The following is a 26,032-nucleotide window of genomic DNA, read 5'->3' as shown; positions in this document are numbered from 1 at the left end:
CAACGGGGGTGTGAGGGCATGAAAGGGGGGGTAGGGGGTAACGTGGGGATAAGGACACATATGTAATATCTTAATCAATAAAAAATATATTAAAAGCTAAAAAAAATGTTATGAAGGGGGAGAGGATAACAGAATGGTCCAGCAGAACTTACATTAATGATCTGTTCATGGAGCAGCCTGATCATAATCTTCCTTCCCTCTGTGATCTGCCAGTAAAGATAGGTGATGATTCTGGAAGAGACGAGAAGAAAGAATGGCAGACATTTTTCAGGCTCTGAATCACAATTGGGTGCAAAGGAATGAAAACATTTACTTGAAAATAGATTTGTTCCTGAAAAGTTGTGCCTGGTTGAGTAATAGGGTGAGTACATTATTGTAATGGCTGTCCCCATTCTGCACATGGAATCACCTGAGAGGTGGTAAAAGGACTCACACCATGGCCCATCCTCAGATCAATTCATTGAGCTTCTCTGACTGTGGGGCCAAACATCACTATTTTAAAAATGTACATGATTCTAATGTGCAGCCAGCATTTATGAATCTGAACGGTGTTATTCAGACTTGAATGTGACAAATTTCCTGGGACTGTGTTAAAATGCAGGTGCTGGTTCTGCAGGTCTAGGGTAGGGCCTGAGATTCCACATTTCATTTTCTTAAAAAATATATGTTTTATTGATTTCAGAGAGGAAGGGAGAGAGAAAGAGAGATAGAAACATCAATGATGAGAGAGAAGCATTGATTGGCTGCCTCCTGCACGCCCCCTTCTGAGGATCGAGCCCACAACAGAAGCATGTGCCCTTGACTGGAACCAAACCTTGGGGCCCTTCAGTCCGTAGGCCAGTGCTCTATCCACTGACCCAAACTGGCTAAGGCAGATTCCAGATTTCTAACAAGGTCCCCAGTGAATTAGGTGTTTGAAGGAGCAAGACACTCAGAGAACTTGCCATTTTTAAAAAACATATACTTTTGTTGATTTCAGACAGGAAGGGAGAGGGAGAAAGAGAAACATCAATGATGAGAGAGAATCATGGATTGGCTGCCTCTTGCATGCCCCCTACTGGAGATCGAGTCCGCAACCCGGGCATGTGCCCTTGACTGGAATCAAATTCAGGACCCTTGAGCCCACAGGCCGACACTCTATCCACTGAGCCAAGCTGGCTAGGGCAGAACTTTCCATTTTAAAGAGGCCAGTGGAAACCTAGTGTTGGGGAGGAAGGCCTGATGGAGAGCCGTGTGTGTGTGTGTGTGTGTGTGTGTCTCCACACGAGGACCTGCAATCTCAGATGCCATCAGGGCTGGGCTTCCAAGGGGGACAGCCATTACTCAGCCAAGCAGGTGTTCATGCCGGAAACGGGCCCAGTCTTGTCAGATCTACTTTTTATTTTTTTTACAAGAAGTCAGAAGTTGATCTTTTTCTATTTGAAAATGAAAATACACTATCCTATGTATCAATAATGCCCAACCCATTTTAATACGCTATAGTCTCAGAAGGAATCACACATATAATTGTCCTAAGCATTCTCATATCCTTTTTTTAAAAATTTTAGTTTCATGTTTTCTCTTATGAGGGGCAAAGCAGGTATTGCTTTCTTCATAAAACAGGCAAAAAACACCTCACCACACTCTAAGATAATATTAAACATTAAAAAAAAATCACCTCGCCTGCCGGTTTGGCCGGTGTGGCTCAGCGGTTGAGCATTGACACTGAAACAGGAGATCAAGGTTCAATTCCTGGTCAGAGCACATGCCAGGTCCCCAGTAGGGGGCATACAGGAGGCAGCCAACCAATGATTCCTTCTCATCATTGAAGTTTCTATTTCTCTCTTTCTCTCCCTCTTCTCTCTATAATCAATAAAAACATATTAAAAAAAACCCCAAAACTCAAGGTCACCCCTGACTGCTGTGGCTCAGTGGTTGGAGTGGTTTGGTGCTCAAGCACCAAAGAGTCTTGGGTTCAATTTCTGGTCAATGGCACGTGCCTGAGTTGCAGATTCCATCCCCGGTCCCAGTAACATGTGGGAGGCAACCAATCAATGTTGCCTCACATTGATCCCTCTTTCTCTCTCCCTCCCTTCTTCCCTTCTGCTCTCTCTAAAAAAATCAATGGAAAAAATATCCTTGGGTGAGGATTAACAACAAACAAACAAAACTCAGGGGCCGAATCAGGATCATCCAGAACACTGTGCTATTCTGTAGCCCTTTGTTTTCCCACCAGACATCCCTGAGGCTGTCTGCATGCTGTGTCAGTAAAGTGTTTGCCAAGGTGCCTCACTCACAATACGATAAGGGTGAGGATGAAAAAGAAGTGCACGCTGCCAATGAGGTGCCGGTAGATCCAGACCACCCACAGGTAGCTGGGGCTTTTACTCAGGGTGTCGATCCAGCTGTAAATGGAGTGAATGAAGAAGGGCAGTCCTCTAAACGGGCCACATTCAGCGGACGGTTTCAATCTGGTAAAACAAGGGACAGAAAAACGCCTCTAGTGCGAGACTCTGGTCTAGTTTGAACTACATTCAGGCTACACTTTCTAGGCTCTGGAATCAGCAGTTCTTGCCAGTTCCACCCACACCTCCCTTCCAGAGGAAACCTTCTCCCAGCCCCAGCTGGTGTATTTCATACTCATGACCCCACATCCTGAGGACCAGCGCTCAGACAGGAGTATCATCTCCAGTGGTCGGCAAACTCCTTAGTCAACAGAGCCAAATATCAACAGTATGACGACTGAAATTTCTTTTGAGAGCCAAATTTTTTACACTTAAACTATATAGGTAGGCACATTGTTATTAACTTAATTAGGGTACTCCTAAGGCTTAGGAAGAGCCACACTCAAGGGGCCAAAGAGCCGCATGTGGCTCGCGAGCCGCAGTTTGCCGACCACGGATCTGAGCCAACGGTAGTCAATTCACGGCAGCCTCTGTGCTACCCCGGCTCAAAGACATGAACTGGGGCAGCCAGATTCTCTTTCTTGGGGACTTGAACTCAGAAATATGAAGAGGGGACCCTGTAATCTGTGGAACCTGAAGGTGTGGCAATGATGGCCCCAGGCACTCAGTTCTTATGAACAAGCAGAAACTAGAGGCAACAAGGGACTGGTTAGGAAGAAACACCAAAAAGAGTAACAAGGACATTGTGAAGCAGAGTAGCCTGCTCTGAAGCCACTTGAATTGCCAATGGTTCCAATTCCACCTGTATCCTAAAAACCAACTCTCCCTCCCTTCATTCATTCATTCATTCATTCATTCATTCATTCATTCTAGTTTTACTGCACTTGTACCAGGCACTGTGCTAGATATTTAGCCCTGGAGAATCCATAGAAAACAAAACAGACATGGTACCTGCCCTCGCAGATGTCTCTTCTAGTGGGAAAGATGGACAACCAATGAGCAAACAATTAACGAAGATTCAAACAAAGGCATTTCTGACTGTGAACTATGGAATGAAGAAAAGAAATTGGCCTGGGAGAAAGCAGGGGTGGAACTGACAATAGACAAGGATGGTCCTGAAGGTCAGAATTTGGAGATGACTTTGGAGCCAAGAACCAGAGGATGGAAAGAAGGTCTCTAAGCAAAGGGGGTGGAGAGAGCTCTTTAAATAGAGAACGCTACTCCACGTGGGGAGGAGCTCTCAGAGTCTCAGGAATGGAGCAAGAGCTGTGGGGCCAAAGGAGGAAGGAGCCGATGGGGGTGAGGTTGGAGAAGTAGGAGAGAGCCTGATCAGACAGTGCCTTTCAGTTTATTTAGATGCAGTTCTGTTCTCCAGGTGGAAGAACTGGCCTTTCTCTATTTTGTGGTAAGTGAGGAAGCTGAGCCAGTCATGAGGGTGGGCCTCTAACTCAGACTTATTCCCTCCCTTGGATGTAGTGTCTGTTGGTTAGCCAGGGAACCTGGGGTTGAACACTGCATTGAGCATGTCTCTTTACTCTGATGATTAGACATCTGGGGCTCTACTGATCCTGGAGAGACTGCATTCCCTAGGCTATCCTACAAACTCAGTCTTTCATGTGCAAACCAACCAATCCAGAGCCAGCGTTCCACTCTCTATCAAGCTCTCACACCTTGGGTCACTATTCTCCTGCCCCAATCACCCCAGGGCCAGCTATCTGGCAACTCCAGACAACCCAATACCCCAGAGCCCGCTGAAATTATTCAAACTAGCCAGTCCTTACCCTGCCTCACCATTCCTTCCCATGGAAGCCACAATAAAGGCTCTTGCCCACCTTTCCCCATTGCTCCTTCTGCCTCCTGAGCTACCCTGGTGCCTGCCCATGTGCCCCCTCCGTCCTTTGTGGTGGGGTGTGCCCCCTTTTTGGGGATCTGTGAGTATAACAAATTATCTTTTCAGTGGCAGTCAGTTCCTGATTTGTTGGCCTCACCAAATCTGAATAATAATAAAACCTACATTTTAAAACACCCACCCAACCCCAGCTCTCAAACCTCATCCTAAGGCCGCCATCTCCTACCTCCAGATGGTGATGGCCAGGGTGCACAGGACCCCAGTGAAGGACGGGAAAAAGAGCAAGAAGATGAAGAAAGTCATCATCTGTGAGGCACGCCAGGCTTTGCTCGGAGGCTGGAAATTCATCATCAGGCTGATCTGAAGAGAGAGGAGTGGCCGCCTACCATCTGTGAGCAGGCCAGGGGACCCCAGCCAGACACTGGCTTCCCGATAACCTTCTCAGCCCGCCTCCACACCCTCCCACTCCTGATTCCAACCACCACGGGGTCACATGTGACTGAGCCACGCTGAGTGGTTCTGACTTCAGACTGACTCACATTTTTGACGTAAAACATGATGAAAAGAGTAATCATTTGGATAAAGGGCAGCAGAGGGCAGAAGAAGGTTCCAATCCTGTGAGGGAGAGAGGGTGAGTGTCAGAGATCAGGGGAGACATGGCAGTGGGGGCATATAGGGGTGTAGAGGGAATGGAAAGGGGGTGTTATGGGTTGTATCATGTCCCTCAAAGACTCAAATAATCAAGTTCTAAACCCAGTGTTTCAGAGTGTGACTGTATTTGGAGATAGGGCCTTAAAATGAGGTGACTAGGGTGGGCCCTAATCCAATACTCTGAAAGAAGAGGTTAGGACACAGACACACAGAAGGAAGACCATGTGAAGACACAGGGAAAAGATGGTCTTCTATAAGCCAAGGAGAGAGGCCTCAGCAAAAACCAACCCTGTGGACACTGGACACCGTGATCTTGGACTTCTAGTCTTCAGAACTATGAGGAAATCAATGTGTGTTGTTCAAGGCTCCTGGTCTGGGTTTCTTTGTTATGACAGTCTAATAAACTAATGCAGAGGGAGACTGCTTCCATCCCTACACCCCTGGCAAGTTCCTCCCACCGTACCCAGTATCCACAGCTGCTCCCTTCCCAGCTCTGAAAAAGAGATTTTGCAGAGAACCCCACCCACACAGACACGAAACCACCAGATGTCCTGAGCAAGCGCTAACCGAGGCGCCCCAAATGTGAAACATGCCACCCTCCTCCCTCCATGGTACCCAGAAGGTCTGAGAGCCTGCAGGGACTGACATGAAACTACATCGAGTTACAAATGAGAAGGCACCCCCTCTTCCACAATCCTCCGTGCTCCGGAGTCCAAAAGAAGATCTCAGTTTGGTGCCAGAATCTCTTTAACTCATAACATATGCCAACCTCCCATTTTGTTGAAAAAAGGAGGCGGCTTCTGTCTGGCCCTTAGCAGACAGCAGCATTTAGCTAGAATGTCATGACTGCCTGTGATGAGATTAATTTTATTTTCCAAGTTACTCGCAATGTCTGTCAAATGACACTGGTTTTTCATTTTCTAATTATAAAATGAACACTCCTTAAAAAATGTATTTAAGCTTGTCCGGCCAGTGTTTCCCAGTGGTTTCAGGTCGACCTATGAACTAGGAGGTCATGGTATGATTCCCTGTGAGGGCACATGTCTAGGTTGCAGGCTCAATCCCCAGTAGAGGGCATGCAGGAAGCAGCCGATCAGTGATTCTCTCTCATCAATGATGTTTCAAGCTCTCTCTCCCTCTCCCTTCCTCTCTGAAATCAATAACAATATTTTTTAAAAATGTATTTAAGCTTAAAAAAGGCCAATATTTAAAAAAATAATATTAAGTAAAAAACAGTACAGGTGATATGTGGATATGCCAATAATAGACAGGCTGGTGTACAAAAGACTGAAGTTTGGGAAACACTTTCCTCACCTTACCTCTGCCATCATCCCTAACATCACTCAATTTCTGTCATTATATTATGCTCTTTTAAAGCTCATCATCAAAGGCAATAGTCTCCTAAAACCCACGGAGGCTAAATCTATAATTGCCACTGAGAAAAGAAAAGATGTTTGTATTTTCAATTGTGCTTATTTATGAGTTATTAGCAAAAACCTTAAAGGCCCAGAAGTAATAATGGCCATCTCCGATTGTAACTTTCCCCCTCTTACAAAACATTTCTTTTTTATTTATTTATTTATTTATTTATTTTAAATTTTATTTTTTATTACAAAGGGTATTACATATGTGTCCATTTTTTCCCCCGCCCTAGACAGTCCCCTAGCCTCCCCTATTCCCCAGTGTCTTACAAAACATTTCTGAGTCAGGTACTCACTACGCATTTAGTACGCTTCTCCCTTATCCTCACCTAAACCTGTGAAATAGGTCCTATTATTGTAGCAGGCAGTTAGACAGACAGGAGCAGAGTAGGACAGGTGCTGAAGGTCACCAGGGTGCAAAGCTTGGGGTGCCTAGCAACGGACAATTGTAGGATGGAATCTTGCCTCCAGGCTGACTTTTCCTCCCCTTTCATATTACTAGTCATGAGGTTTAGACCCCCGACCTTTCATATTGCTAGTCATGTGGCAGACCCCCTTAGAGGAGGAACAAGGTGCTGGAGAATATGAGCCCTTGCACAGGCGCTCGCCCTAGAGCAGTGGTTCTCAGCCTTGACTGCACATTAGAATCACCTGGGAATCTTTTTAAAATCCTGATTTCTGGGCCACATCCTCTGGAAATTCTGTTTCTTTGTTATGGGGTGGGGCCACAACATTAGTAACAAAGAAACAGAATTTCCGGAGGATGAGGCCCAGAAATCAGGATTTTAAAAACGATTCTCAGATGATTCTAATGTGCCCAAAAGTATTGCTGGTCCGGCAGCTTAGACCCTTTGACTTTTTCTGCCCTAGAGATAACATCTAGGCCTCAGTTGTTTCAGCCCCAGGCCCAGAAAAGCAGCAAAGCCAGTCATTGCTCACTAGGGCCAGCTGCATTGAATAATGACCCACTGCATTGGCGCTGGCCAATCAGTGGAGACCACAACCCTGGAAAGCTGATGAGTATTCTATTGAGAGCCTCTCCTGGGACCTTCCCTTAATAAGCCCCTAGGACAGAGGGCCCAGCCCTCTCTGGAACAAGGTTCTCTCTGGAACACACGGGAGCCTTTCCACATTTATATCCCTGCTTTCTTTCTCTTAAGTTCCAAGAGCCCTTCTTTTGCCTCTGTAAATTGTTTCCTGAGCCCACAGAGCCAGTTGGCTCACTTCTTCCACAGCTCACATCTCTCTCTGTGACGAACTGTGTGAGTCTTGGCTCTGAATTCCTTCTTAGCCAGCACTCAAATACCGTACCAAGGTTGCTGAACCAAACTCCAATCTCAGGTAATATTCTGAACAGTATCACTTCAATTGACAAATTAGAAACTGTTTAAAGAGAGTTTAATTAACTTGCCCAAAGGCACCCCGTTGGTTGATATAATGTGGGTGAAAGGCTTTCATAAGCTGCTCAGTTGTCAGGACATAACCTGCAATGTGCAAATACATCACCTAAACCACATAAAGAAAAAGTCCTCACTACCTCTAAAAAGAAATTCATCTAAAAAGAAATTCATTGACATTAGTGAGTTATTTGAAGATGGCTAAACCACCCAGGGCAACTCTAAAGAGTCAGAAAATAAATCACTTTACAGTTGGATGGCATATTGAAGATTGCAAAGTAGTTTCTATATATCATCTGACTCAATCCTGAACACAATTCAAAGGCAGCTATTAATATGTGAATTTTATTTTTATTTATTTTTACTTTAGTTAACCCTGGCCCGAGAATATTTTTCCATTGACTCTTTTTTTAGAGAGAGTGGAAAGGAGGTGGAATCACGGAGAGAGAAGCATTGATGTGAGGGAGACACATAGATTGGTTGCCCTCTGCACGTGCCCCGACCAGGACTGGGAATTGAGCCTGTAACTGAGGTACATGCCCTTGACCAGAATCGAACCTGGGACCCTTCAGATAGGGCTGACGCTCTATCCACTGGGCAAAACTGGCTAGAGCTATTATGTGCATTTTACAGATGAGGAGACAGGCTCAGAGAAGCTCAGCAACCTCAGGGAGGAGCAGAGCCAGCCCCAGAACCCAAGTTTCTTTGTTACGGCAGCCTAATAACTAATACAGGGGGAACCTGCTTCTAATTCCAAATCCCCTACTTTCAAATTAGCAATGCTCCAATGGATGGAATCTGGGATACACCATACAGAATTCTGGCCTTAATAACAACATCATGTTAAAATAAATAAAAATAGTCACTGGCTATTGGTTTGAGTTTCTAGGTGAGCTTGTTAAATATTTGATGCAACTAGCTGCTGCATCAAAAGACACATGTGCACCCACTGGCACACATGCACATACATAGCTGCTAAGACAGGCCACAAACCCCCAAGGCCACAGAGGCCCCATCCAGTGTTACTACATCATTGAGTGTAGCAGACCAGGTGTAAGAAATAAACAGCCCTCCTGCCTTTATTTTCCCACTTCTATTGAAACATCCATCAATGCAAAGTAAAATTTTCTACCATAAGAAAACGAATACCAGAAGGGCAACAAGAAATGGCAAATCTACGTTGGGAAGATAATAGTGAGGTGGGGGACTATGACAAATTGGAGGGGCTCAGCCCAGCTCAAGACTCAGCCAATTGTTACCATAATGGGAAACAGGATACATCTTTCCTTTTTTGGAAGAAGCCAGAAATTTTAAATTTTTTATGAAATGTCCTGATTTTTAAATATTGATGGCTATTTCCAATTTTTAGAAAAAGCATTGTGTGAGATAAGCAAAACACACCTGCAGGCTAGATATGGCCTGGCGCCTCCAGGTCAGGATTCCTGTTCTATTTTAATTCTTGCCTGAAGTCCTCATAAAGGGAAAAGGACATACATTCATGGTTCTCAGACTGGCATCTTCCGTGCAGCTTTAGAAATAACAGATTCTGGGACTCGCCACCAAGCTCTGAGTCCACAGTCAGGCAGGAACCACTGGGTACACGGAAGATTCTCAAAACTTACCACACCAGCGTTTGTGCGTAGATCAGTTCTAGGACGTTCCTGGCAATGTCAAACTCCTGTAAGCCGAGGCTTGTGATAAACTGCATCCCAATGATTCTGCGAGAACATAACGAGGTTAGCACCCAAATCCATCAACTCCCTCCTCCAAAAGATTCCCCACAATCAACAAAGGAGACCCTCACCAGTTTGGAATACATTCCTAAGTTCCCTTACAAATTTTTGAAAAGGTCCAAATACAAGCATGTTTTTGAAGAAATAATTGAAAGAACCGAGGGAAGATGGAATTGACTTAGACATTCAAGTGAGTGTCAGGGTGGGAGGTACAGCTAAAGTAGTTTAAAAAATTATAGAGGCCCTAACTGGTTTGGCTCAGTGGATAGAGCGTCAGTCTGCGGACTTAAGGGTCCCAGGTTCCAGTCCGGTCAAGGGCATGTACCTTGGTTGCGGGCACATCCCCAGTAGGGAGTGTGCAGGAGGCAGCTGATGGATGTTTCTCTCTCATTGATGTTTCTAACTCTCTATCCCTCTCGCTTCCTCTCTGTAAAAAATCAATAAAATATATTAAAAAAATAAAAAATTATAGAGAACATTTAGTGCCTATTATTTAAATTATCCCACCTATTATCTTGTTTATACAACTGTTTGCTTGTTAAGCCTTTTTTTAATGACCAAATAAACTCAGTCCCTCCCAACCCAAATAAATTGAAATTTTTTCCATTTTTGATTAATGTTGTCGAATTAATGGTCTTTCCCTGCTCCCAAATCCATAAGGAAGGAAATAAGGTCTGCATTTATGCTGAGGAAACTCAAGACCACTTTTATTTCTTCATACAGAAGAGTTGCCAGTAAGAATTGCTGTCAAAATAACCCCCCAAACTTCTCATTTTTATGTCCATATCCCAGACAGAGGCTGTAATAACAGTTAGTTTGGGAACACTGAGTGTGAAATTTTGTTATTCAACCTACTCACTGAGGAGAGAATTGACATTGTATCATGCCACCTTATTACTGCGGCAGCTTGTAGAAATATGGAAATGTCTCTAAGGAATGAGATAGTCACGATATTGTTTAAAAACAAACAAACAAATAAATAAATAATAAGGACTACATGTGGGCTAATGATGACACTGCCTTGATTCTGTACATTTTGGTTCTAAAATAAAAATTAGTACCTTAACTAAATCCAATTAAATGAATCATGAGATAAATCTATATGTACTGGCATGGAAAGGTGCCAAAGCATTGTGATCAGATTAACAAAAGCAACCTCCACACTGATTTTTCAGTGTGACCCCATTTTTGTACATCTCTCTATATAAAAGCCTAATATTCAAAGTGTCCCCTTGGGAGTTCGACCAACCGAGAGTTTGATCACTCGCTATGATGTGCACTTACCATCAGGGGGCGGCGTGGAATGAAGTAAGGCCCCAGCTAGCAGCCGGCAGCTGCTAGGGACCCTACCTGTGCACGAATTTTGTGCACTGGGCCTCTAGTACACATATAAAGCAGTATATGCATAGAATAATCTGGAAGAATATACACTAGAATATTAAAATGATCTGTGGGGAATAAGATCTCAAATGGCTCTTCATTTTTGTGTTTTATTCTAGAACATTTTTTTTTAAAAAGAGAAAGTTGGAAAGGGCCAACTGAACCAAAAGGACTTTGACAACAGGACTCTCAGGCCAAGGTGAAAGTTCAGTTAATTCAGAAGAAAACAATATCCCAAAGGACAACAGGTAGATTTAGAACAATGCAGTCTTAGAGAACGTGAAGGGCCCACACTTCCTGCTCAGAGGAAGCAATGGCTCCAGTTACAACCCTATGTACTAATCACCCAAGGCAGACAAATACTTACCTCCTCAGGAATTCCCCCAGGAAGGAATCAGCTAGAGAGAACACAAAATCCATCAGAAGGAGCCGGTAGATTTCCTGGCCAATCAGCGTTTCCCAACACTGGAAGGCAAACAAGAGTCAGGCTGTGGGAAGGGGCTGTTGCCTCCACTCAGTTTCTATCTGTTCCTGGCACCCTGTACTCACGAGGGCATGGCTGGTGGCCCCAGTCTGATGGAGTTCTGAGTTCCCAGAAAAGCAGACCCACTCTTGGTAGAAATGCATCATTAGACTGAGTTTGTTTTCAGGGTATTTATTCCTGTCTGTGATGCTTCTTCCTTCATTAAGGCTTGCCTTCCACATGCATCCAAACTTTCCCTTCTTACTCTCTCTCCTTTAAACCCTTGTCATTCCTGTCCCCTATGCCTTCTGGATCCCATTTCTCCGCCAGGAGGGATCAATGGCTAATGATGCCTCCACTCCTTTTGTTCATTAACCTTATGAAAAATCACTTAACATCTGCTGGATTAAGAAAGTAGCCTAGAGGTGTAGGTAGCCAGCTAGCACAAACTGGAAGGTTGAATTAGTCAGTTTATGAAACGGGCAGTCAGTTACCTCTGCAGGAAGTTAGAACAATGAGCTGATGGACTGAGTTAGAGCTTTTAGATTTGACTGAATGAGGAGAGGGAAGTTTTGCACGAAGGGTGGATGGATGAATGAATGGATAAATGAATGGACAGATAGAATATTTGCTCTAATATCATGAGCAGAAACTCTTGAGGAACTCACTTCTTCTCTGGTGGTCAAAGACTAAGAAACCAAAGTGAAGGCAGAACAGCATGGAAGGCTCACCTCTTCACCAGCCAGGGCCACATTGTGGAGCCAATAGTAACAGAGAATTCCAATGATCGATATTTTCAAAAAGATGTTTCTGAATAACAGGAGAGAAAACAACTATCATTACTGTCTATGGCCGTCATTAGTGCTGTTCGCCAATATTTCCTTTTGGGCACAAAGTAGGATAGAAATTCTTGCCCCACTGTGGGTGAATGGGGCTACATAGCTAATTCTGGCAAATGAGTTGTGAGCAAAAGTGATGTGTGTTACTTTATGTCACTTCCAGGCTGGAGCATTTAAAAGCCGGGGAGACCTTCCCCACTACCCACCCCAGGAACTTACTGTCTTCCCTCTGGAATGGTCATTAGCAATATTTGAGATGATTGTTGCTCTCTCAGCCTGGATCCCTGAATGACTGACATGAGCGAAAAACCCTGCCAATCCACAAGGGGCATGTAGCATGAACAAGAAATAAACCTTTGTGTGTTTTTTAAGCCACTGAGACTTGGGTCACAGGAGACGTTTGTTATCACGGCATAACCTAATTTATTCTGATTGATACACCCTCTTTTGGTGCATCTCAAAATCTGATTTCACTTTTCATTATAATAGTAATCTATTCATTGGGTGCTACCATAGACAGTACACTGTGTTAAGCACTTTATTAACGCATCCCTCTTAATCTGTACAACTCTATCATCCAGTAGATAGCATTTTATGCCTATCTTACCAATGAGGGAACTGAAGCTCAGAGAGATAAAATAACTTCCCAAGGTCACACAGCTTACTAGAGGCATGAAAAAGATTCAACCTGAGGACCATCTGATTTCACAGCCTCAGTTCTTAAACCCAGGTATTTAAGTCAACAACTGCTGGTTTTAAGATTGGTGGGCTAGGAATCATGTGTTACTAGACCAGTAGTTCTCCAAGTGTGGTCCCCAGACCATCATCACCACTACCACCACCGTCATCATCATCGTCATCATCATCTGTAAACTTGTTAGAAGGACAAATGTTTAGGGTTTATCCCAGACGTATGGAATCAGAAACTCTGGAAGTGGGGCCTAGCAATCCCTGCAGGTAATTCTGCTGCAAAATGAAGGTTGAGAACCATTGTGCTAGATCCACTGTGAAGGAAGGGAACTGGATCTGTCTTTTTAAATGCCAGATCCCCAACCTCTTGCCCATTGACAAGCCCTACTATGACCTGCAATATCTTCTAGATTAATGCCTTAGTATACTGTGATATTGTGAGTTATAAGAAATACTTATTTGATCTTTGGCCCCATTTCTGGCACAGAGCTTCTAAAAATCCTTCCTTGGAATTTTTTAAGCAAGGAGAGTGATAAAAAGTGTCTTTTGTTTGGTAAGGAGAGGCTTTTGGTAATACCCAGAACAGTGATGGCGAACCTATGACACACGTCATAGGCGAACAGAGGTGACACGCAAACTCATTTTTTTGGTTGATTTTTCTTTGTTAAATGGCATTTAAATATATAAAATAAATATCAAAAATATAAATCTTTGTTTTACTATGGTTGCAAATATCAAAAAATTTCTATATGTGACACGGCCCCAGAGTTAAGTTAGGGTTTTTCAAAATGCTGACATGCCGAGCTCAAAAGGTTCTCCATCACTGACCTAGAATGTTGGAACTTTCAGTCTCACCTCCCTGACCTCTGGGGAGGGAAGAGGGGCTAGAAGTTGAATCAATGGCTAATGACCAATGAACTAATCAATTATGCCTATGTAGTGAAGCGCCATAAAACCCAAAGGACGGGGTTTGGGGAGCTTCTGAATTGGTGAACATGTGGAGTTGCTGGGAGAATGATGTGCCTGGGGAGGGCATGGATGTTCCCAGCCTTCCCCCATTCCTTGCCCTGTGCATTTCTTTCACTTGGCTGTTCATGAGTTAATAAACCAGTGATCGAGGAAGTAAATGTTTCTCTGAGTTCTGTGAGCTGCTCTAGCAGAGTAATCTAATCTGATGCAGGGGGTGGGGTGGGAACCTCCAACCCATAGCTGATAAATCAGAACCACAGGTTACAACCTAGATTTGCAATTGGCATCTTGTAAGACTGTGTCCTTAGCCTGTGTAATATCCAGGTAGTAAGTTCAGAATTGAGTTGAATTGTTGGACACCCAGCTGGTGTCAGAAAACCGCTTGGTGGTGTGGGGGGAAACCTTCATATGTTGGAATTGGTGTCAGAACTTTATAAATACTGCAGTGTAGCTCCACATTAAACATGAAAACACACTCTTCTAAGCAAAGAAACGTTTATCTTAGATAGAAAGATTGTGTATTTCTGAGCTTTCCCATTTTCTCTTCATGTAGAAGAGATGTTTAATGTTTTGTGAAACAATACAAATGGCTAATGTGTATTAAGAGACAATTCACCTCTCTAGTGATCAGAAAATGAAAACGAAATTATTGTTACAGTTAAGCCCCTCTTGTACTGGGGAAATGGAACCAACTATGGTTAAGGGTAGTCTGGGAAACGGGGCAAGTTGATATTATTAGCTAGGGTATGGGGCAAGTTTATATTAGTAGCTGCAGCAACGGGGCAAAGTTGATTAATAATGCCTTAGTAACGGGGCAGTATTGATTAATGTAGCCCTGATAACTTTGTGTCTGTATCCCAGGTAACTTTGTGTGTGTTTAGCCAACCGTTTTGTAGTTTCTGTGTATAAAAAGCTGGCCTAGAACCAGGTTCGACGCTGTCGTAGGAGAGAACGCCAACGGCAGTCACTGGCCAGTTTCAATAAATCCTCCCTTGCTGCTTAAGACCTAAATGGTCTTACTCTCGCGAACGTTGGTCCACAACAAAATAGCAAAGGCATTGGATCAAAGTGGCATTCTGAGTATATATGTCTACTTACAACCTCTTCTTTTTATATTGTAAGAAGAGAAATTATTTTAGAGTCGGTCTTGGGATGGTCAACTCTCTAAGTACTCCCATGTTCTAACATATCATTATTTTGCCTTGCTATTTGCATGTGGGTTTGAATGGGCCAAAGATTCTGTATTCTAACTAACCTCTTCCGGAGCCTACAGGTGTTGCTCTGAGATTTTCTGATATCTAGTGTGGTCAAATACTCACCCAGCTGCTCTTTCTAAAACATTAAATAAATACCAGTGAGCAGAGAAGCCAGTGAAACTTATTATTAACGTATACACTAAAAAAACAGATTACTTAATGCCACTGAATTGTACACCTAAAAATTATTAAAATGGCAAATTTTATGCTATATACAACAATAAAAAGTCCTAAATATTCCTAACTCAGGAGAGGAGGCATCCAGTGGGGTGAGGTGGATAGAAGTGAGGGCTTGCTAAGATTTTTCTTCAGGAAAATAATACTTATATAGATTAATATTAAACGCTGACCTAAAAAAGATGTCAACAATTTTTTTCTGTGAAGACCCAGATGGTACCTATTTTTGGCTTTATGGCCATGCAGTCTGTTGCAGCAACTCAGTTCTGCCATTGTAGCAGGAAAGCAGTGGAAGATAGTATGTCAACAAGTGGACATGGTTGTGTTCCAATAAAACTTTACTTATAGAAAAGGAGGCTGGCCTGCAGGCTGTATCTGCCAACTTCTGATCTAAAGCGTGTGTGTGTGTGTGTGTGTGTGTGTGAATATCCTCGTCATAAATTGAGGGTAACAAAAATGTGTCAGTTCTGTAGGAAGTTAAACATGGATGTCAGTCTAGATTTGCTATCTGCGGAAGGAGCATTCCAGGAAGAAGTAATGTCCAGGACAAAGGTCCAGATGTGGGTATGTAGTGTGGCGTGACTGTGAATACCTAGGTTTCCATGGGGATGGGGGCACACTGAGGAGGGGGGAGTGTAGTAGATGACCTGGAGAGCTGGCCAGGAGCTTGACCTCAGAGGCCATAAGACAAGGGCTCTGGAATTGATCAGTAAAGAAACTCAATCTGCACTGTGCAACCCTGTCGTCATAAACACCATCATAGCATAGAACTGGTCAGGGACCTAGCTAAGAAGTAGCAAGAAGAACACAATTTGGGTAGTTTTATGCCTTATTTGCCAAAACCCTGGGGTCACCTCTAGCACATACAGTGCTTTTGTGGGAATCAAAATAAGGCATCATGCCAAAACCGGCTTGGCTCAGTGGATAGAGCGTCGGCCTGCGGACTGAAAGGTCCCAGGTTCGATTCCGGTCAAGGGCATGTACCTTGGTTGCAGGCACATCCCCGGTCGGGGGTGTGCAGGAGGCAGCTGATCGATGTTTCTCTCTCATTGATGTTTCTGACTCTCTGTCCCTCTCCCTTCCTCTCTGTGAAAAACCATTAAAAATATATTAAAAAAAAATAAGGCATCACCATGCCCAGCCAATAAATTGCCAAAAGCCCTCCCTCCACCTTCATTTGGGCGGTTGAATTATCAGAAGGTGCCTCTCCCTCCCGGCTGACGCAGTGGGTACCAGGGCTCACAGTCTGGCTCGTGGACACACTGGATGATTTCAGGCCCCAGACAACGCCTCAGCCAGGAACCTGTGTGCTGGGTGCCACCTGCCTATCTGTCCATCTTACACCTGAGACCGATGTTAATCCTTAGGCTGGTAGCAACTGGGAAAGAAAAGTCATTATTTTGAGCAAAAGGCAGATGTAACTAAAAGCCTGTATTTTCTCTGGGCTCTTGGGATTTTATGGTTATTTACCCACGCCATACAAACGCACTATACTCTTGAATTTTTTCCTGGAAAACTCGAGCATAACCCTTTCTAGCTGCCCCTCTACTTCCCTCTGTGAAAACGGGGCTGGTGTTGGGAGTGACAGACACACCTACCGGATGAGGAGGACGTACACTTCCTGCCGCGGAACCTCATAGTGCTCCAGCAGCCCGAACATGGAGTAGAAGCGAGGCACCGCCAGGTTAATGCAGGACACCACGAAAGGCAGTAACAGCACCGCCCCGGGGTTCTGGTGGCTCTTCAGGAACTGCGGGGGCGGAGGGGGAGAATCAGATGCCAACTGCGCCCTGGACCCCTCTCTGCCTCGCTCAGAAGATCCCTCACCATGGAAAACCCCCCGCAGTACTTCCTCTGGGGTCAGCTATTAAGCTACTGGTTAGTGAGCACTTCCCTGTGGCAAGCATTCACTACCCACATGATTGCAGCCCAGCCGGTTACGTCTGACTTAACTGACGGGCAAACCGAGACGCAGAGAGGTGGAGATGCTTGCCCAGTGTCACCCTGCTAGGAAGGGACAGATTTGAACCTGGGTCTCTCTGACTCAGGAGCCTGACCTCAAAAAGTCATCCTGCAACCCAGGTATGTGCCTTTGACCAGGAATAGAACCTGGGACCCTTTAGTGCGCGGGCCAACCCTCTAACCACTTAGCAACATCAGCCAGGGCTCAGAAGTCTTCTTCATACCTACAGCTGCCCCGTCACAGCTTCCACCCCAGGCAATGCCAGGCCCCTGGGCGCTGTGACTCAACTTCCCCTCTTTCAGAGCACACCTTAAAATAGTGAGTGGCAAACCTGGGTTGCGTAATCCCACATCCATATTCTTGTTGGCCTCTCCTTTGGTTATTCATCCATTTGTGGAGCATCTACTATGTACTAGGTATTAGGCCAGGTTTCTGGCTACAGTCTTTTTTGAAACAGATGCATAAACAGGTACTTTTAATGGTGCGTGTGACAAGTGTACAGGGAAAGCCTGCGGAGTATGAAGCACCTAACAGCCTGGTGAGGGTGGTGGTGGTGAGAGAAGAGGAAGTGACACCTATGCTGAGGTCCAGAGGAGGAAAAGGAGTTTATAAGATGAAGGGAAGTGAAGGGCATGCAGAATGGACTGCAGGTTTCTCACCTAGAGATGAGGGAAAACATGGTGTATTCAGGGAACTATGGACACACCATTTAGTGTTGCTGGTGTGGGATATGGGTGGCTGTGAAGTATTGAGGCTAGAGATATGGGCAGGGGTCGGATCATAAAAGATCTAGCAACCATGCTACAGAGGATAGATTTTATATCGAGGGTAAAGGGAAGTCATTTAAAAAAGTGACCAACTTGCACCACAGTTCTAGAGCTCAGCAAACTGGCTACATCTAGGAAAAAGCTGAAACCTACAGAAAAACAGTAGTTTACCCAGGCCACAGAGCTAACTGATCTCAGAGTTCATATCATTTAAAAACAAAACAAAACAAAACAAAACTAACATTCCTTCATCACCCGCAGTACCGGGCACTGGGCAGACTCTCCACATAACTTTTCTCCAGTCCTGACCACACATCTACAAAGCCAGGTATGACCACTCCTACTTTACAGGTGAGGAGTCTGGGGCTCAGAAGGATTAAGTCACTTGCCAGAGTCCATCAGATCACAACACTTAGTGAGTGTCTACACTGTGCCGGGGGTTTGGGGAAACAGCAGGGATATAATAATAAAGGAAGAAACCAGCCAAAGTTCCCATCTCTCCACTAGCCCAGAGCATCTCACGCTAAGTCGTGCGCACACATCACCTGGGAACGTTGCTGAGATGTGATTCTGAGCCCATGGGCTACAGGAGGGACCTGAGATCCTGCATTTTTACACTGGTTTCCAACTGATGCCCATGGACCCAGTGTGAGCAGCAGGGTCTACTTCCCTCTCCCCTCCAGCATCCCACCCTTCACCTGGTTCTCTGTGCTCTGCACCTTGCTGCTTCTGGCACTCTGGTTACCTCTAAGTTGTTCTCAGCCAGGAAATAAACCGCTACACAGCAGGCAATGGCCACTCCGGTAGAGACAACCCAGGCCGCCAGGTGGACAGACAAGCGGGTCAGCTGCTGATTGAGCGTTAATTTGACGTTCTCCTGAAGGATTTCTGACAGGTTCTCCTATAAACACAAGGAAGTCACATTGGCCTGCAGGGTGAATACTCTTCACTCCCAGAGACACAAATCCCCCCCCTCCCCCCAGATCCACAGGAGAGAGACAGGGAAAGTTCATGATGAACAGGGATTATGGGAGACCCCATGGGAAAAATCTCAAATGGGCAAGAACTTCCATTACTGCATCAAATGCCGTTTTTAATCGTAGAGGAACAGATAGGACCAGCAGACTGGGACTGTGCCCTAGGAAAGTACACTGAGTTCATGAAACCCTTGAAGAATAACAAGTTAACATCTGCAATCCTCTTGACAAAGCCCCTTGGTTTATGCATTCTGCTTGCTCTATCTTTTTAATAAGTTTTTTTTTTTTAATAGACCAGGGTTTTTCAGCATTTGGGGCCAGGTAGTTCTGTGTGTGGCAGCTGTCCTGTGCATATCAGGATGTTTACCTGTATCTACACTAGATGCCAATAGCACCCCCACCCCTCCCAAATTGCATAACAACCAGAAAAGTGTCCAGACATTGCCATCTATTCCCTGAAGGGCAAAACTTTCCTGGGTTGAAAACTGCTGGATAACATTTTAAACGTGGTGCTATGAGGTCAAGAAGTATTTACACTTAACATTTTGTAAGTTGCCCTCCAGTAAGCTTGTACCAATTCCAAAGCCACCGTGTCCTGTGAAAACGTCCAGCTCCCTACATCATCACAAGCACCGGACACTGTGAATATTTTTTTCTGGGTTTTTGGGGGTGTTTCTTTTTTTGCTAATATCATTGGCAATAAAAAAATAATTCCTTATTACTTTAAGAAAAGTCACAGACATACTGAAGGAGAGAAGGAGACTGGCCGGGGAAGGTGTTGTCAAAAGCAAGCTTGCCTTACCCTTATCTCAGTGCTAAGATTCTTCTGTTTCAGCTTCACAGCTTTTTCGTGGGTGATGGTGAAGTCCCAGCAAAAAATAAGTTTAGCGATCCCTCTGGAGTAAATGTGGGGGTTAATGAAGTTGTTCCGGAAATACCTGGCCATGCTAGGGAAAGCAGAAACCAGCATACCAAGGGTTATTAGGACAAGCACTGGGGGGAGGTGGACTGCATGGATTAAAATAAAAGAAAGTCCTATCTTTAACAGAGAACAATAATATGGAAGAGTTAGTTCCAAGTTCTTCTGGAACAGTGTGATCACAAACAACGGTTAGATGCTCTGGCTTTGGGATCTGACAGGCCTGACTTACAACCCTACACTGCCAGCTGGGGGATCTTAGTCATTTTAACTGCTCTAAGCCTCAGTTTCCATATCTGTAGAATGGGGATAATAATAGTACTCACCTCACAGAATTATTATGAGAGGTGTGTTAGTTTCCCATTGTTGCTGTAACAAATTGTCCCAAACTTAGTGGCTTCAAACAACACAAATTTATTCTCTTATTGGAGATCAGAAAATGGATCTAAAATCCAGGTGTCAGCAGGGCTGTATTCCCTTTGGAGGTGCGAGTGGAGAACCCGTATCCGTGCCTTTTCCAGCTTCTAGAGCAGTGGTTCTCAACCTTTCTAATGCCGCGACCCTTTAATACAGTTCCTCATGTTGTGGTGACCCCCAATTTCATTGTTACAAATTGAACATAATTAAAGCATAGTGATTAATCAAAAAAACAATATGTAATAATATATATGTGTTTTCTGATGGTCTTAGGTGACCCCTGTGAAAGGGTCGTTTGACCCCCAAAGGGGTCACGACCCACAGGTTGAGAACCGCTGTCCTAGAGGCTGCCTGCATTCCTTGGCTTATAGAGTAACATCCGACACACTCTCTCTAACCTTGACTCTCCTGCCATCCCTTCTAAGGACCCTGTGATTACATTGTCCCCATATGTATAATCCAGGGAGATCTTCCCATTTTTATATCCTTAATCACGTCTGCCAAGTCCCTCTTGTCAGGTAAGGTAACATGCTCACAGGTTCTGGGGAATATGTAATAATATATATGTGTTTTCTGATGGTCTTAGGTGACCCCTGTGAAAGGGTCGTTTGATCCCCAAAGGGGTCACGGCCCACAGGTTGAGAATCGCTGTCCTAGAGGCTGCCTGAATTCCTTGGCTTATAGAGTAAAATCTGACACTCTCTCTCTAAACTTGACCCTCCTGCCACCCCCTTCTAAGGACCCTGTGATTACATTGTCCCCACATGTATAATCCAGGGAGATCTTCCCATTTTAATATCCTTAATCACGTCTGCCAAGTCCCTCTTGTCAGGTAAGGTAACATGCTCACAGGTTCTGGGGCTTCGAAGGTGGACATCTTTGGGACGTGAGGGGCATTGTTCAGCCAACCACAAGAATCTATGTAGTGCTGAGAGCAATAAACACTCAATAAAGGCAGCTCTTATTATTGTGGGGATGTTGAGAGGACCCAGTGAAATCAGGCTTAGGATACATAAGTGCTCAGTGACGTAGATACTCCCTTTCCAAAATGTGCCACCACTATTTTTGTAGTTTGATAGGACAAAAAAAAAATTTCATTTTATTTTGAATTAATTTGCGAAGGTGGACATCTTTGGGACGTGAGGGGCATTATTCAGCCGACCACAAGAATCTATGTAGTGCTGAGAGTAATAAGCACTCAATAAAGTGGAAGAGGAATAAACACTCATCCCACTCTTATTATTGTGGGGATGTTGAGAGGACCCAGTGAAATCAGGCTTAGGATACATAAATGCTCAGTGACGTGGACACTCCCTTTCCAAAATGTGCCACCACTGAGTATTTTCGTAGTTTGATAGGACAAAAAAAAATCTCATTTTATTTTGAATTAATTTTCTGGCAATGAGGTTGTTATGGGCTGAATTGTATGCCCCCAAATTTCATATGTTGGGGTTCTAACACCCAGTACCTCAGATATGGACGATATTTGAAGGTGGGACCTTTACGTATGTAATTATGTTAAAATGAGGTCATTAAGGCTGGGCCCGAATCCTTATAAGAGAAAATTAGGGCTCAGACATGGCCAGAGGGAAGACCATGTGAGGACAGAGAGAGAAAACAGTCTACAGGCCAAGGACCGAGGCCTCAGAAAATACCAACCCTGCCAACACCTAGATCCTGGCCTTCCAGCCTCCAGAACTTGAGAAAATAGATTCCTGTTGCTTAAGCCACTCAAACCTGCAAACCAATATAGGGGTTGAACATCTGTACTTTCTCTTTGATACTTACCATTTGCCAACTGTCCATCCATATCCTTCTGTCCATATAACTACTTGAGCTATTGCATCCTTATGTCCAGACTGACTAATTTCTTTTATTTATTTATTTTTCTTTGTCTGTCCATATAACTACTTGAGCTATTGCATCCTTCTGTCCAGACTGACCAATTTCTTTTATTTATTTATTTATTTATTTAAATTTCTTTATTGATTAAGGTATTACATATGTGTCCTTATCACCCCATTCCCCTACCACTCTCCCCGCCCCCACTCATGCCCTCACCCCCCTGTTGTCTGTGTCCATGCATGCATACAAGTCCTTTGGTTGATCTCTTCCCCTTTCCCCCACCCTCCCCTACCTTCCCTCTGAGGTTTGACAGTCTGATCGATGCTTCACACGGAAACCTCTAAACCTCTCCCTTCTCTCTGAACTTATATTTTATGTTGCAGAACAAGGAATGATCAGACAGATTACAGAGAAACTTTTTCCTGGGTCACTTTTGAGTCTCTTGAATTTTTTAAAAAATATATTTGCATTGATTTCAGAGAGAAAGGAAAAGGGAGGGAGAGATAGAAACATCAATGATGACAGAGAGTCTCTTATTGGCTGCCTCTTACTGGGGATCAAGCCCAAAACCCGGGCATGTACCCTTGACTGGAACTGAACCTGGGACCCTGAAGTCTGCAGGCCCATGCTCTATCCACCGAGCCAAATCAGCTAGGGCGAGTCTTTTGGATTTTGCCTAAATTTAAGAACAAGGAATGATCAGACAGATTACAGAGAAATTTTTCCTGGGTAACTTTTGAGTCTCTTGAATTTTGCCTAAATCTAAAAAGAGCTTAGAATCAGGGAATGTGGACACTTCGTACCTGAATAGCAAACTGAAGAAGCAGATGATCAGACAGGCTGCGACTGTGAAGATGTAGGCCAACTGCATGTTGTAGGATGCCCCACCGCTCTGATGCCGGATCGTAGAATTGGTGTAAAAGCCATAGTACATCACTGTGTCAGTAAAATAACCCTGGAAGGGACAATAAGCCCTAGGTCAGGTGGGTCTCTTGAGAAAACGATGAGTGACTATTGACCTCTTTTGTCTTCTAGAAGCATGGACCAGTCCATTTCGATGTTTTGTTTGCAAGGAAAAGGAACCTCCAAGGCCACTGAGAAGCGAGACGTTTTATCACTAAGCTTTTAGTTGGAAAGGACTCCCAGACCAGCACAGCTTTACAATAGAGGGACCCAGCTGTTCCCACCAGGACCCAGTGAGCAAGCGAAGCACGACTAAAGGCAGGCTGCACCTTGAAGTTCAGAGTGAAATGTCCTGATGTCTGTAATCTACTGCGAAATGCCTCCTAAAATAGTAAGACAAATATGGCAAAATGTTAACAAATTTAAATTGACATAGTGTGTATGTGGATGTTTAGTATACTACTCTTTGTTTTTTGTATGTTTGAAATTTTTCATAATAAAAGGTTTCATATATACAAAAACACAAAATACACATAGTAATGAGGAAAAAAGTACACGATAATTCCATTTAAATGCATCTACCCCGAGAAAATTTTTAAATCAAATTTGTCTTTAAAATAAAAAGACAAACGGAGGGACCTTATTTTGAACATTCCACGGCAAGAGTCTTCTGTAAAGAGCTGCTAGAGTCTAGCTCTCTACTGTCTAGAGTCTGGCTGATAGACAGTAAATGTCGGACCACTATGACAGCACGGCAATATCTCTGCCGACAGCCGAAAAGCAGTGCAGATGTGTAAACAAAGGAGTGTGGCCATGTTCCGAAAGAACTTTGTTTATGGACACGGAAATATGGATTTCATATCGTTTTCATGCTTCTCAAAAATGCTATTCTTCTTTGGATTTTTGTTCAAGCATTGAAAAATGGAGGAGCCAATCTTAGTTTGTAGGCTGTTCAAACACAGATGGCGGCCAGATCTGGCTCTCGGGCTGTAGTTTGTCCATCCCTGGTCTATTGACTCTCAACGGCAGAAATCTCTCCTAGAAGACGAGCTCACAAGGGAGGGGCTCTGTGCCTTGATAAAGCGCTGGGTAAATGAATCGTGGTTGCTATTGCATAGAAGAACATGGACCTATATACATACCCAAGATACCTAGTAAAGCCAAACATATTGCAAAACAAGACTCGTAGCATCCTACCCTATTTTTATTTTTAAAAAGAATATCTATCTGTCAGGCTACCTACCCACCTACCTATCTACCTACCTATGCATGTATATCTCTATGTTGGTATAGTGAGAAAAACAGTTGTCAAAGATACCCTCTGAAGTGGGGAGTTAAGGGAAGAAGGGTAAAATGGATTTCTCTTAGTTTTTTCTCCTCTGTAGCAGGAATTTTAGGAGCATTACAGTTTATAGGAAGAAAGAGAAAAAAGAAAATCTATGAACACCGACACGAGAAACCCACCACATATTAGGTGCAGAAAGCAGATCATAGGCAGTACATATGAATAATTAATCTTTTGTGAAAAAAGAGAAAAGGAGGCAGATGCACAACATACGCTGTTGCTTCTGGAGACAGAAAGTCTCCTATGTTGTGCATGTTTCTTTTTGGGGAAAAAAGAAAAACATTATTTAAACACCCACTTTCCCCATCAGTGGCTCCCAGGAAACAGTGAGAGGTCTGGCACAGTGACCAGCAAGGTGTGTCTCTGGGTTTCCCAAGGTGGTGAACTCTCAGTGGGGGAAATGGAGAACTTACCGCTCCCGTGAAAAATTCCAGTCCTGTGAATTTGAAAGCGTTGTTTCCGCCCACGGTAAACTGAGGGATTGTGATGAAGCTGAAGGTCACAATGAATGAGAAAATGTTGAACTTCAGAAGCCACCTCAGAAAGTTGAAGTAGGACAGGACGCTGGTTCCAAACTTGCCTCCAATGATCTTGAGCGTCTTCTGCCACAGGCTGATGGAATTGAGCAGCTCCGACAGGATGTTCCTGCATCTCCGGTATGCCTGGGGTTAAGATGAGGCTTGACATTCCCTCAACAAGTATCTATTGAGCAGGTCCCACAATAGCAAAAACGGCCACCGTTTCTAGAGCATTACAATGTGCCAGGCACCTCATTAGGCATTTGCAAATGTCATCTCTTTTCATCTGCAGACCCATCCCCTAAAGGGAGTGCATTATTATTTCCCCAGATTTGCTGTTGAAGGTGACACTCACAGTGGCTACATTGCCCAAATAACCCAGACCTTTGCACACTCACCTGGTTTCCCCACACCTACACTGACCCATTTTTTATGGCCTCAGTAAAACAGCCCTGAAATTGGTTCTTCTTCCCCATAGGTCCCCGTTTATCCCCACTCTCCCACCCCCCGTTTTCACCCTCTCGTGCTCATTTCTCTGACTGCAGTACAGGCAGACTTACCAGGGAAATGGAATTCAAACACTGAGTGCAGCAGTTGAGCTCAAAGATACGTCGTGGCTGCTTACTTTTCTCTTTGTCAACCATTCTCCTGGGGGAACAGCAGAAGCAAGTGAGAGATGCAAGCACTGTAATGCATTCATTCCCCAAATGTTTCCTGAGCACCTACTACATCCCAGGTGGAGATAAAGAGACCAATTAAAAAAATAAAATCTATTACTATGACATTAAATCCCCAAACAAGTAAAAAGAGAAGGGGGGGATTTTCTTGCTTCATGGGGCTGAATCCTAGTTGGAAGAGAAAAAGAGTAAGTGGTAAATCCTATATAACAAAGAGCTAATACGCAAATGGTCATCACTCCCTCACTCCTTCACGCCATAACAGTTCAGACACTCAACACTGGGGAGAGAGGAATGGGGGCCAGCCAGGCTGTGGCCCGGGAGAGGGACAAGCCGCCTGCTCCATGGTCCCGGGTGCCAGAGGCTGTGCCTGCACCTGTGGCCTGGGAGAGGGACAAGCTGCTGCCCCATAATCCCAGGTGCCAGCGCCTGCAGCTGCAGCCCAGATGAAGCCGCCCGCCCATGGTCCCCTGCGGCTATGGCTGGCCTGGA

At 44.3% G+C, this 26,032-nt stretch overlaps 1 protein-coding gene across 2 annotated transcripts in view; it reads right to left on the bottom strand.

The window, feature by feature from the left end:
* Positions 1–26,032, bottom strand: part of TMC5 (transmembrane channel like 5) — a 45,065-nt gene that overhangs the window by 6,607 nt on the left and 12,426 nt on the right. For both annotated transcript variants that reach the window (XM_015558994.1, XM_006756079.2), the window contains 13 exons: positions 25,424–25,511; positions 24,759–25,007; positions 22,901–23,052; positions 19,719–19,863; positions 18,685–18,840; positions 16,808–16,959; positions 12,010–12,088; positions 11,183–11,280; positions 9,325–9,420; positions 4,773–4,848; positions 4,460–4,593; positions 2,277–2,450; positions 153–231 (listed from right to left, as the gene is read on the bottom strand). In XM_015558994.1, coding sequence (XP_015414480.1) covers positions 153–231; positions 2,277–2,450; positions 4,460–4,593; positions 4,773–4,848; positions 9,325–9,420; positions 11,183–11,280; positions 12,010–12,088; positions 16,808–16,959; positions 18,685–18,840; positions 19,719–19,863; positions 22,901–23,052; positions 24,759–25,007; positions 25,424–25,511 — 1,678 coding nt within the window. The remainder of the gene's footprint in view (positions 1–152; positions 232–2,276; positions 2,451–4,459; positions 4,594–4,772; positions 4,849–9,324; positions 9,421–11,182; positions 11,281–12,009; positions 12,089–16,807; positions 16,960–18,684; positions 18,841–19,718; positions 19,864–22,900; positions 23,053–24,758; positions 25,008–25,423; positions 25,512–26,032) is intronic.

Source organism: Myotis davidii, unplaced genomic scaffold (genome assembly GCF_000327345.1).
Source record: "Myotis davidii unplaced genomic scaffold, ASM32734v1 scaffold554, whole genome shotgun sequence".
In the NCBI taxonomy this organism is placed as follows: Eukaryota; Metazoa; Chordata; class Mammalia; order Chiroptera; family Vespertilionidae; genus Myotis; species Myotis davidii.
This window is presented reverse-complemented; position numbering and strand designations above follow the sequence as displayed.